General features: G+C 36.5%; 1 protein-coding gene across 1 annotated transcript; it reads left to right on the top strand.

Annotated features, from left to right (window-relative positions):
- Positions 1-9,929: 9,929 nt before the first annotated feature.
- Positions 9,930-11,725, top strand: LOC126797235 (serine carboxypeptidase 1-like). Its single transcript, XM_050523896.1, is given in 8 exon segments — positions 9,930-9,942; positions 10,057-10,164; positions 10,316-10,580; positions 10,667-10,863; positions 10,866-10,920; positions 10,997-11,131; positions 11,237-11,323; positions 11,460-11,725. Coding segments are annotated over 8 exon segments (1,113 nt in total). The 3' UTR covers positions 11,713-11,725.
- The last annotated feature ends 1,993 nt before the right edge of the window (positions 11,726-13,718 follow it).

Here is a 13,718-nt window from a genome sequence, read left to right as displayed (position 1 = left end):
TTATCATGTGTGGCAGATTAACTATGTCCGTAATTTTCTTAATTAAGAACCAAGTATACTAAATAAGTGCATATATGGGTGGAAAAGTTGTCTATGGGATCAGGTTAAAATTATGACATGTTAACTTCTTTAAAAGTCCACGAACCAAACAAAACTTGTGTATTGTTTCGGCGTTTCGCTAGTGCGTGAATTGTGGACCACACAACGAATCTAGGATGACTACCTTTTACCTGAATCAATTAGTGAAAAACTAAAGCAATTACTGATTAAGTACAAGATTTAAACATGAGATATTTCCACTGAGAAACCAGATACAGGAACATGCACCGATTGTGCGTGTGGTTGGTCAACAATCTAGAAAGTTGTGATGACCCAATTAGCAAGTTAAATGACAGGGCCTATGAACCATGGCACAACCAACTTACCAAAAATTGCAGAAGTTCTGACCAAGTGCTTGAAGTCACAATAACAATGTTCTTAATATTCTTCAAAATTAGTGTACCAAAGTTTGACAAAAAAAGGGGGGTGTGAAATATCAGAAAAGAAGGAGCATCATCCCATACAAAAATATGAAGAACATCCCCCATGTCAATTTAGGTGCAAGTTGTGGGCAAAAGCAAAAGTTGACACAAAGCTGAATAGAATGCAATGCTAAATAAATAGTATGATGTTGTGCTTTCTTTTGGGATTGGAAAGATAAAGCGGGAGGGGGACCTAATTTGAAGTACAATAGCCATAATGCATAGATATTACAACAAAAAATTTAATGGTATTGGTCATTGTGAACTGGGTTTCGGGGACCACATCAATGATGTTGCATTTGAACTTAGAAATGATGGTAAAAGAGGCTTGTTGTCAATGCTATCACCTAATACCGTATACCGTAAAATGCCACATGTCTTGTCACAATCTAAGTAGCACGGATACAGACATGAATGTCTGTATTTAACACGATTCGATACTGTAACGACCCTAAAATTTTGAGCTAAAAAACTCAAAATTTTAAAGTCGTTAAACACAAAATAATCTCAATGAAATCGAAATCATTTAAAATGTCACAGCGGATCATTACTGAGTTCTCAATACAACTCAGACAAACCAATTATTACAACCCAAATTTATAATCCATACATAAAACTGGAAATGTAATAATCCTCACAATCTCTCACAAAACTCACAAATAAAACCTCACAAATTCTCACTCACAAATCCACTCTAGAAATCTCACCACAAGCAGGGTAACGAACAACTTCGAGTCACCGGAGTCGTCTCTCAATCCCCACTAGTCAACACCTGCGGAAGTATCCCCTACACCATTGAATTGGTGCACCGGGATTGTAAACACAAACCCGGTAAGCTTTACAGCTCGTATGAGTAAAATGAAAATATAACTCGCATATCGATATATATATATATACGAAAATCCAGAAATCAAACAAATATAAATGCACTCATGAGTCAATGGACGACCCATCTGGTTGTCCCAAAAAAATATGAAATGAAACGCTCATGAGAAATAAAGTAACCCTTCTGGTTACCCAAATCCATTTATAATACGGGTACCAAGAACGCTGGTACACATCTGTTACCCCTCTCGTAATACACCGCCGATATTGGGCAACCACCCGCTACCCAATATCCAAAAATATGAGTACTCATAAGCAGATAACCACCTGTTACCTCACATGCAGGACTCTGGCAGACAGACTAGAGCTCTAACTATATCGTAACTTTCACTCGGCCAAAGGCTAGGTTCCGACTTGCCAAACACGTACAATAATCTCACATCATATTGTACAAAAAATCAAGTCCGAAGACAAATCACATTTTAACAATCTCCATGTTAAAATCACGTACAATAATCACACATCATATTGTACCAAAAATCACATGCTCGATAAAATCTTGTCAACAAAATGACATCATCACAATAAAATCATAACAGTATATTATATAGCAAACTATATATATATATGTATTTATTTACCATTTATACAATACATGTATATAATCCACTATATCATATACATGTCATAATTTATAAACACGTCCGAAGACAAAACGTTTAACAAACTCTATATTAAAATCACATGCTCGTCATCGAAATGACCTATTTCAAATGAATTCATAACAATATTATAGCAAACTATATATATATGTACTTATTACCATTTATACAATATATATATATAATCCACTATATTGTATACATGTCGTATTTCAATATTTAAAACTCTTGCAAAAATCTTGGAATCACCGCAAGGGTAGATTCGTAAATATGTGATTTTACTCACCTTATCGACTCGAACGTAATTCCACAATTTCCGAAGATAATTCCTTTCTTTGATTTATCAATCACCTTGAAAAGATAAGAAAAGAATTTAGAAACGTTCCGTAAATCTTTAAATGCCGAAACAGTAATAATCGGTTACTGTTCAGCAATTTTCGGTTTTACGAATTCACTGTTCACTGTTCACTGTTCACGTATTTACTATTTGTGTATTACTGTACAAATGCACATCCAATACGTATCTCTGTACGAGTACATACTGTTTACGTATTATGTACGTATAAATACTATTCAAATGTGCGTACTGTCTCAGTAAATAATAATTACCGAATTACCCTTCCAAAATTATTTTTTACCTTTACTAAAAGTAATTTACATTTACAATTACCGTACGTAAATAAAATTTACATTTACCGTACGTAAATAAAATTTACATTCACATTTACCGTACGTAAATAAATTACAAAATTACCCTTCCGGCAACACTGTTCACGCCGCCGCACGTGGCGGTCCGGCAACACTGCTCACGCGCCGACACCCACCACGGCGCGTATCACGCCACCGCCGTGCCCAATCCCTTCCTTTCCTTCTCTTCTATCTTCCTATGGCCTCGCACCACCTCCTACTCCTTCAATACACCCACACGCGCCGCCTAAGGCGGCGGTGTTCATCAATCCACCGATCTCCACAAATCCAAACAAAATGCTCTAAAAATCATCAACAACCATCACAACAATTAAACGAAGCTATTCGTTACCTCTATCGATGTTTTGGACCGTCAGATTCCCTCGGAGGAGCTCCAAAAGTCGCTGTGAGGGCTCGGGTTCGAGGGAAGATGATCGATGGCGTCGCTGCTCGAGGTGAGTCTCCCGTGGGTTGATTCGTGTCGTGGAGGAAGAGGGCGAGGTCGTGGTGGTGGCGCCTAGCTCCTGCGATGCCGGCCACGTCGAAATCGACGAACCCGAGGTCAAGCTCCGTCGGCGCTTCTCGATCCCCGCTCGGGGTGTGTCGCCGCTACCACCGGTCGCTGCGTCGTGGTCGTGCGGTCTCAGTGACACCGGCGGTGTCAAGCACGGAGGCGGGTGGAGGGGGGATCGTCGGCTTGGAAGGAGAGGGTCGGGGAGAGAGAGTCGTGAGGGGGAGAGAGAGAAGGAGGGAGGCGCGGGGGTGAGGGAGAGAGAATAGGGTTTCTGAAAATGGAAACCATATTCTGATTAATTTCCTTTTATACCCCTTTCCAAATCAGAAACTAACTTCTATCCTTAATAACTTTTACATACATCGTCCGATTAGAATGCGTCACATATCCACGAACTCGTATCGACGAGCCCTACAACTTTCGTGAAGGAAGTTTTCGCAAACGAGCGACGGAATAAACATCGATATATACGTTCCGGGAACGTAACGTTTTTCTAATTAAACGTTCCGAGAACGTTTCCGTTTCTCGTTTCATAACGTCACAACCAATCACATTCATTCTAATTAAAATTCGCAATTTTATAGAATTCCAAATCAAACTAATATTGTTTGAAATTTTAGGGTTATTACAAGAGTTTTTTTCACCAACAGTCCCTCAACTCTGGTGTACCTACCAATGTGATACCTCAACTCTTAATCGTACCAATGTGATACCCAGACTCTAGTATTGCTATCATTGAAGTACTTCCGTTAGTTTTTTTTAACTTTTCCGTTATCTTGGTGACGTGGCAGTTACGTGAGGCCCACAAAGAGGGTTAAAAGACAAAATTAACCTCATCTAAGAGGAGCAATGTTTTTCCCGCCCTTTACCTTGAGAAAGACACCCAACAATTCCAATTTTGGCGCCAATTTTCCCTCCCTACTCCTTAATTTGTATCTCTTATCTAAACTAAAGAACTACCGCCAACCAGTCGACCACAATCTGATAAAACCTAGATCAATCTCATTTTCTATTTTTACCCTAGCACTTGTTAAACTAACAGAATAAATATAAAAATTTATATGGAACATCTCATTTCCACAATCTCATAAGAAATATAAAAACACATAACTTAACGAAATTCAAATACATGTTTAAGTACCATTAGTTGCCACATTTTATGTTGATCTGCCATGATTTTTGCTTGTAAGAACTTTTAAGTACCATTAGTACAATGCTTTATCTGCTGGTATTATTCCCTCTGGCTTAACGAAATTCAACTACATGTACCATTAGTTCTTACAAGTAAAAATCATGGCAGATCAACATAAAAGGTGGCAACTAATGGTACTTAAACATGTATTTGAATTTCGTTAAGTTATGTGTTTTTATTCTTATGAGATTGTGGAAATGAGATGTTCCATATAAATTTCTATATTTATTCTGTTAGTTTAACAAGTGCTAGGGTAAAAATAGAAAATGAGATTGATCTAGGTTTTATCAGATTGTGGTCGACTGGTTGGCGGTAGTTCTTTAGTTTAGATAAGAGACACAAATTAAGGAGTAGGGAGGGAAAATTGGCGCCAAAATTGGAATTGTTGGGTGTCTTTCTCAAGGTAAAGGGCGGGAAAAACATTGCTCATCTCAGATGAGGTTAATTTTGTCTTTTAACCCTCTTTGTGGGCCTCACGTAACTGCCACGTCACCAAGATAACGGAAAAGTTAAAAAAAACTAACGGAAGTACTTCAATGATAGCAATACTAGAGTCTGGGTATCACATTGGTACGATTAAGAGTTGAGGTATCACATTGGTAGGTACACCAGAGTTGAGGGACTGTTGGTGAAAAAAACTCTTATTACAAATACGTAGATACGGTATATAGAAATTTTTTTAGACACGAACACGTGGTGAACACGTTAATTTAATATTAAAAAAATTAATTTATAAATTTAAAAGTATTTAGTATTTTAGATGTATATATATGTGTGCATTAAAATGATGAAAACATAACTTGTTAGAATGACTAAGGACTTGGTAAGTACCTTGGATAACCAAGGTTCGAATCTCACCACAAGCATTCTTATTTTTATCACGAGTTTCTATCCAATATATATTAAAGTGTGCATAAATATAACAAAAACTGAATATCTTGGAATGGTTGAGGAGTTGTTGAGTGCATTGGATGATTAAGGTTCGAATCTCACCATAAGCACTTTCACTTTTATTATGAGTTGGTGCGTGTCCGCGTGTCTAATTCGGATACTCGCGTGTCCGGGCTGTATCCAAAGTCAGTTCGCGTGTCCGTGTTCGTGTCGGACACGCACTACACTGCCCATAGCACGTGTTCGTGCTTCATAGGTCACAATCTTAGAACATAATAATTACAAGGAATTGGAATGCTTGCAGTATAATCCAATATGTCATAACAACTTGAAAGGACTCCTTGTGATTTTCTCTAGTTGCTTCTGGTAAATCCTTGGTGTAAATGTTATAGGGTTTCCCATGTCTTGGGTCTGAATTCTGGATATCCTAGAAGGCAAGAATGTTAAAGCATGCATGCTGCTTTAAGTAGTAAGCAATATGTAGAAAACTAGCTAAAGTTTGGTGATTTTTTTTTTCTGTTGGGGTTTATTTAAGACTTCAAGCAAATTCATATCACTATTATATATATATATATATGGAAGTGTTAGCTGGTTGTCTTCTGTCAAAATTCAAATAAAAATAATCTTTTTTGCCATAAAATCTCAAATCAATACAAAGAAAAATGAGGAAAAGGAAGAAGTGATAACTATTAAAATTTCCTGATGAAAAAGGGTCGAATAGTGTCAGTATTGGTAATCATAGAGAAATTACTTAATATGTTCTATGAACTATGCTTAATTTGATCTGTGATTTTGGTTAAGTAGGGTTTTGTTGTCTCTATTGGTTATAATTCAATCAGGAAATTTCTAGCTCCTTTTTCATATACTTGAGCAAGGACCTGTTGATGTTTTGTTTTCCCTCATCTGCATTATGCAGGTTGGTTTGTACCTTTGTACTGCTTTGTTTCGATAAATAAACTAGGCAAACATGCCATTTGCTCACTTTTCTCTTCTTTGGCTTACAGAGAAAGAAAACAAAGTTCCAACACTGGTCAGCAATCATAACGCTTTTCAAATACCTCATCCCATCATTTGTACAACTAAGTTCAAAACCTGGAAAATAATTTAGCAGAAACAATTACACTAACTTTGAAATTTAAATCACCAGCTTCTATTTCTCCTTTAGCCTTTGGGCCAAATCTTTCTAACCCTTCATCGCCATGTTACATGAGTTGAAATCTACTGCTTGCATTAATTCTCACAATACAATCAAAAATGAAATGAAGACTAAGAAATTTCACCCTGCATATGGGAGTATCTAGAAATTAAAATAATAATAATAATATAATCTACAAGCGAAATAAACAAAGAACCAAGAGTAGGCTAAATTTGTCACAACCCCGAAATTCGAGTGATAAAACTTGAAATCGAAGTCACGAAAAACTCTAAAACAATCTCAAATATATTGAATACATCTTATAGTCACAGTGTATCGAAACTGAGTTCAAAGTATGACTCATTCGATTTGATTATTACAAAACAAATTTATAATTCAAGTATTATAACAACTGAAAATGTAAAATCCTCTCAATTCTTACCACAAATAGAATAAATAAACTTTGACAATCTTCAGAGGAAACCCTCCAATTCTGCTAATCCGCACTTGTAAAACTATCTCATACACCATCAAATAGGTGTACTGGGATTGTAAGCACAAACCCGGTAAGCTTTGCAGCTCGTATGAGTAAACCAATAGTATAACACACATCGCATAGAAAAATAAATGTACTCGTAAAACATTTAATTATAAATGCACTCATAAGTCATAGGACGGCCCATCTGAATGTCCAAAAATATCTGAAAATATAAATGCTCATGAGACATTGGGCAACCCATCTGTTTACCCAAATTACATTTATAATACGGGTACTCATGAGACCCAGGTACTCATCTGTTACCCCTCATGCAATACGCCGCCAGACACTAGACAACCCATCTGTTATCTAATATCACAAAAATATGGGTACTCATAAGCATGTAACCCATCTGTTACCCGTATGCAGTACACCAGCAGACTGACTAGAGCTCTAACTGAATCGTAACTGTCACCCGGCCAAGGCTTGGTTCTGATACTGCCAACACGTCCGAAAACAGAAAAACACGTCCGAAAACAGAAAAACACGTCCGAAGACGGAAAACGTTTTAACAAAACTCAATGTTAAAATCATGTGCAATTTCCACCCATATTATTATACTACAACAAGCGACTCTTGCTCAAATAAAATAAATATAGTTGCCACAATATAATTCATTTGAAAATAAGAACATAACAATATATAATATAGCAACCCATATATATGTATATTATTTACCATTTATACACATACACAATCCACTATATTATATACATGTCATAGTTCGATCTTTTTAAGAAAACGTAAATATGAGTCACCGTCAAAGGTAAACTCGTCATAGTGAGATTTACTCACATTCACCATAGTTAATAATCACTAAAACCTTTTTAAAATCATTTGTTAAAATAGCGGTTCATTTACCCATGAACCGTAAACGATCAAGTTCACGTAATTTAAACCAAAATATATTTTTATAAACTAGTGATGCAACGACTATGGTGACAACTCAAACTAAATTTAATAATTATAATACTACTTCGATCATGATGATTATTGTGAGGTTTACTCACCTTAATTTCCACGTGCAACTTCCACGACTCCGAAAGCGATTTCCTCACTCGTTTCATCGATCACCTAATAGCTTGATAAAATGTTTAGAAAAAGATACGTAAAATATCAGGTGACGATTTTAGTACAGCTAAATGTTGTTCATAAAACACTGTTCATGTTTTACTGTTTTTACTAAACATTGTTCATGAACAATGTTCACAATACTGTTCATGCGGAGCCACTGTTCACCGATTGCCACCAATGACCACCAAATTTCACCACCACAATTTAAATGACATTCCTAACAACTACCTAGTTCACTACAAAGTCTAATTCTGAGCCTAAACACTTCAATTTAACAAAAACCGAAAAGCCCCAATTTAAAACATAGGATTTCTTTTCTTCAATTCTCCTAGCACACAACGATTTGAGTTAAATATTTTAGAGGGTTTGTAGTATGGAAGCAGACCTTGAAAATGGGATAAGAATCTTACCGATTGGTTGCCGGAGGAGGGAGATCCGATGAGTTGAAGTTCGGCGAAATATGCATTTTCAGGGGAACTTCCGGGCTTCACCGCTCCCAAACGGCGGCGAGATGGCGAGTGGCGCTACCACCAATTGACACGGGACACAACAACCTTTCAAATGTAACCGGTGCACCGCTCTATGGTGTCCGGACGGCGGAGATCCGGCAGCCCAAAGTCAGCCTCTCGGAGAGATAATTTCTGGTTTTTTTTTTTCGGGGTGAACAGTACCCGTGAACAGAACTGATCCGAATATCTGATTTTTCTCCCTTTTTTTCTCTTTAATTCCCCTATTTATACTATTTTTCAAAAATGTCCAAATACCATTTGATTTGTAACTTCTTCATACGAACTCCGATTTAGGCGTACTGCGCCACGAATTTGTATCGAGGAGCTTTACGACTTTCATGTACAAAGTTTATAAGAAATCCAATGAGTCAAAAGTCAATTCTTAGACTCGTTAAATTAAACGTTCTCGAACAATTAATCTTTCAAACTCTTTCATTTTCATCCTTGTGAAATAAAATTGGACAATGACCAACTTAATAATATCAGGGAACTCATTGGAAATTAGATATGAATTTTCGGGGTATTACAAGGTTAAATTCTTAAACTCTTACGTCGCTTTAATTTATGATATAAACATATGAATGAAACTTAAAAAAAAAAATCAATGCAAAAGACTATAATTATAACAAGTTAACAACTAACATTTTTCATGTTTCCCAAAAATTCACCTTCAAGATGGAAATCTTAAATCACCAATATAAGTTTTATATTCATTATCCAAATATAATATATTAGCAATATGATGAGTTAAAAGGAAACTTGTAAAATCACATGCAATCTATAATTAAGGTTTATTAATACTAAAAACATGAATTAAAGTTGTAGATATTCTAGCTCCTATCGTCGTGGAGGAAAAATCGGACATTTTTTACTAATTAAATTAAATAGTGGCATTATGTAATTTTTGTTAAAACGAAAGACAATCTAGTATTTTATTTAACAATATTTGAGTAAAAAATATAAGTAAATGATATGTGGGTTTATTTTAAAAACATGTACCAAATTTGGGTATAAAACTAAATACTCCGTAAATATTTCATGGAAGTTGTAAATATCTATATTGCCAAAATGTGTTAGATTAGTTATTTTAATGCACGAATAGAGCACGTTAAGATATCATTTGATATTTAATAAATCTAATGCCTATTTCAAATAGTGTTTAGCTTAAAATTACTAGTAATTGAATTGTTTTCCATTAGATCTAGCTAAATATATGTGACCAAAAATTTCATAATTAAGTAGCTACTGATCAGAATTGCACTATGTAATTATGTATGTGCATTCTATGATGAAAAAATTCGAATCGAATAGGGGGTACTACTTATGACAAGAAGGTCTTCATGAAGGGCGATTTAAATAATGCGTTCATATGTGCGCGCGCATGTATTATACTGGTGTGTATGTGTATCATGTATGAATTCATTTATGTTTGTTTTGTGGATTATGTTTGCTTATTGTGCGTCATATAAAAAAGTTAACACTGTTGTATTTCTGAATGTACGTTACAGGACCAGGATGCTCATCTCTTGGATATGGAGTCATGGAAGAACTGGGACCTTTCAGAGTCAATGGTGATGGAGTTTCACTATACAAGAATGATTATTCATGGTACAATGGTATGGTCCCTATGGTTTATAATCAGTTTAATCAATTTTGTACCAACAGAAATAAAGCATGCTTCCACACGTATTCGATCGGCCTGTTCATATTATATATACTTCAATCTATCTAGACAAATTGGAAGCTCTGAATGTATGATCATTGCAGAGGCAAATGTCCTGTTCTTGGAGTCACCAGCAGGAGTTGGGTTCTCATACTCAAACACAACATCTGACTACAAAAACGTGGGTGACAACAAAACTGCCTCAGACTCGTACAAATTTCTTATAAACTGGCTAGAAAAATTTCCTGAATACAAAACCAGAGACTTCTACATCACCGGAGAGAGTTACGCCGGTCACTACGTACCTCAGCCTGCTTACACAATCGTATCTGAAAGGAATTGCCGTGAGTTGATTTTGATCTCGCGTTCATATAATTAATTATTAATGGCAGTGCAAGCATGCATACACACACACACACACGACGTACAAAATTTTGCTTACTTATGGCTTATACATATATGCAGATTGGGAATGCCTGGATTGATGCCACTACCGGTCACATGGGTAAATATGATTATCTGTGGGCACATGCTTTGAATTCTGACGAAACCAATGCAGGAATCAACAAATATTGCGATTTCGTTACGTTTAATTACTCAGATGCATGTGAAAAGTATCTGAATAAATCACATGAGGAGGTTGGAAATATTGAGATTACAATATCTACGCTCCTTTTTGCAATTCAGAATCAAAACCTGCAGGCAATACGTTCAGTAAGTCTCCAACTAATTGATTGACCTGATTTATAAACGTTCGGATCGAAGTGTGTCAATTTGAGCTGAAGAATGTTGATTGTACATGATCATCTGCAGGCATATGAATTTGATCCATGCTCTGACAACTATGTGCAAACCTACCTAAATCTTCTGGCAGTTCAAGTAGCTCTTCATGTTAGACCCACACAATGGTCAGCTTGCGGGTATACATCCACAAAACTCTTCATTCATGAGAAGAAAAGATGATATAGGATAAAATGTTAATTACTTTTTATTAAACTAATTAAACTTAATTGGTGTACGTCTAGTGATGTTGTCTGGACGGACAGCCCAATAACCGTCCTCCCCATAATACAAGAGCTCATAGCTAATGGAATCAGATTATGGATATATAGGTCAGCAAATATATCGATCAGTCATTTTTTTTTCTATATGATGTTCTCATCGTTAAGGCCTAAACTCAGGATTACATATGTATACTCATAACTAGCTATTTTTTGGCGTATGGATTGTGTTTGTTTTTGTGTGCAGTGGAGATGTTGATTCGGTAGTAGCAGTGACAACTACGAGATACGCCATAAACACGCTGAAATCAAAGACTGAGACTCCATTTCAAGCATGGTACTCTAGCACCGATGAGGTTGGTGGATATGTGATTGAGTACGAGGGGTTGGTATTTGCAACAGTAAGGGGAGCAGGCCATGAGGTTCCAAGCTACCAACCAGAGCGATCACTCACCTTGTTCTCAGCTTTCATTAATGGAACACCACTTCCTTCATCTTGATCGATCAGGATAATATTCTCTTTCATCTTGCTGTAACACCCTAGCTAGTTAAAGTTCCTGCACAATAATAAGAGATTGCTTGAAATAATTGAAGCTAGCTGGTCAAGAAGAACAACGTGACTGATAGACTACATATATTAATATATTAGATATGTGCTGATGTGCATATTATGCATCTCTACTGCAAGTTTTCTTTTTGTTGTGCTGGGTTGTTTCATTCAAGTTATCCTATTGAAATTTAAAGTCAAGGTCTATTCCCCCTTGGACCTTGGTGCAATATATTTTCCTCAAATTGTGAAGGTTCACCCAAAAATAAAGGAAGAAACACTATGCCAATATTGTCTATATACGACACATATCAGGCGACATATGTCAGGTTAAGTGTTGTTCGAAAGTTTGGAGTGACATATATCTATATATGTCGTCTGAATAGTCATAAATTCAAAATTATTTAGGTTGAAAAATGGTAATATTTAAGCGACTTATATATGTCGTGTATTTTGTCTTAATTCTAGAAGGATTCTAAAGTTGACCAAAAAATGAAGCAACAATAAAACGATAGATTTATGTCCTCTGAGTTTGGAGCTTAATTTGGAGGCAAAGACACATAGTTGACTAAATGAATGTTGTTAGTTTGACGACATTTATATATTGCCCTAGAACCAAGTATATATACATATTTTTTTGCTAGAGGGGACGACATTTATATGTCGCCTAGTCTGTGTTAAAATTGGCCGAGGTTTTGGAGGGCTAATTTTAATGACTCATGTTAAACAGCGACAAGCGTGGCCCGTGGACCAACTGTACTAATATTGTCCCAACTTAGCCACCTCACAGGTATTGGGTTTTAATCATTGTGGCCCGTGGACCAACTGTACTGATATTGTCCCAACTTAGCCACCTCACAGGTATTGGGTTTTAATCACAAAAGGTCTCGGTTCAATTAGTTATTATCCACCCACTTATAAGCTTTATTTTTTTTTGTCACTTCTTAGATGTGGAATCTCTCCTAAAATTCATAACGTATGTGAATAAAGTTGTCCTAAATAGGAAGACATAAATATGTCGCCTAATGTCCTAAAATTTGACTTAAAATTTGAACAAAACTTACGCGGCGTTAATTTAGTTTCCCCTAAAATCTGCCGCTTTCAATTCGCAAAAACAAAACTCAGCTCTCTCTCATTCTCTCTCTCTCTCTCTCTCTCTCTCTCTCTTCTCTCGGCTCTCGATCTCTATGTTCTCTTTGCTCTCAATCTCACTGCCTGTCGGCTCTGGGTAAGCAATTTCAAATCGGAATTTGGGGATTTTGAGGATTCGGTTTGAAATTTCAATGGGTTTTGCAGTTTCATTGCTTAAAATTAATTTGGGGATTTTCGATTGGGTTATCTTCTAAATTTTGATCCAGTTTCTTTTGCAAGGAAGAATTTGCTGGAAGGTAAAGCCATGGGAGTGGTTGCTTGTGGGAATGCAGCACAAGCGAGTACAACTGCATCGTCGGAGAATGTGCTAGAGTGGGTCAAAGAGGATAAATGAAGGCTTCTCCATGTCGCATACCGCGTCGAGGATTTGGACATGACTATAAAGTATGTGTTTCTGATATCTTCAATGCAGCATGGAGTTTCGTGCGTCGGCTTGTATGTGTGTTTGTGAAAGGAGGAGATTCTAGGTACCCAAGAGTGTGTCAGCAACTGCGAGATAGGCAGCGTAAACTTCGCAAAGACTGCCGCATCATCGAACGCCAAATTCGAGGTACATGATTCGCAATTTCCCCCATCTCAAGTTCCACTCTTTTTCCATCCAAAATCGAAACTTTGGTTGATTCCTAGGTTGTTCCGGATTCATCGATCATGAAAATCTTGATTAATTTTGGTTTAGTTTGTATTGGGTTTTTTGTTGCTTCAGATATACAAAGAGAAGAGAAAAGTGTTCAGAAAGCAATTAAAGATGCTGCCAAGAGAAATGACATGGGTTCTGCAAAGGTAGTTAGCCAAGTTTCTTATATACAA

This window comes from Argentina anserina, chromosome 6, assembly GCF_933775445.1.
Source record: "Argentina anserina chromosome 6, drPotAnse1.1, whole genome shotgun sequence".
Taxonomy (NCBI): Eukaryota; Viridiplantae; Streptophyta; class Magnoliopsida; order Rosales; family Rosaceae; genus Argentina; species Argentina anserina.
Note: the sequence above shows the minus strand (reverse complement) of the source record. Positions and strands in the feature narration are given on the sequence as shown.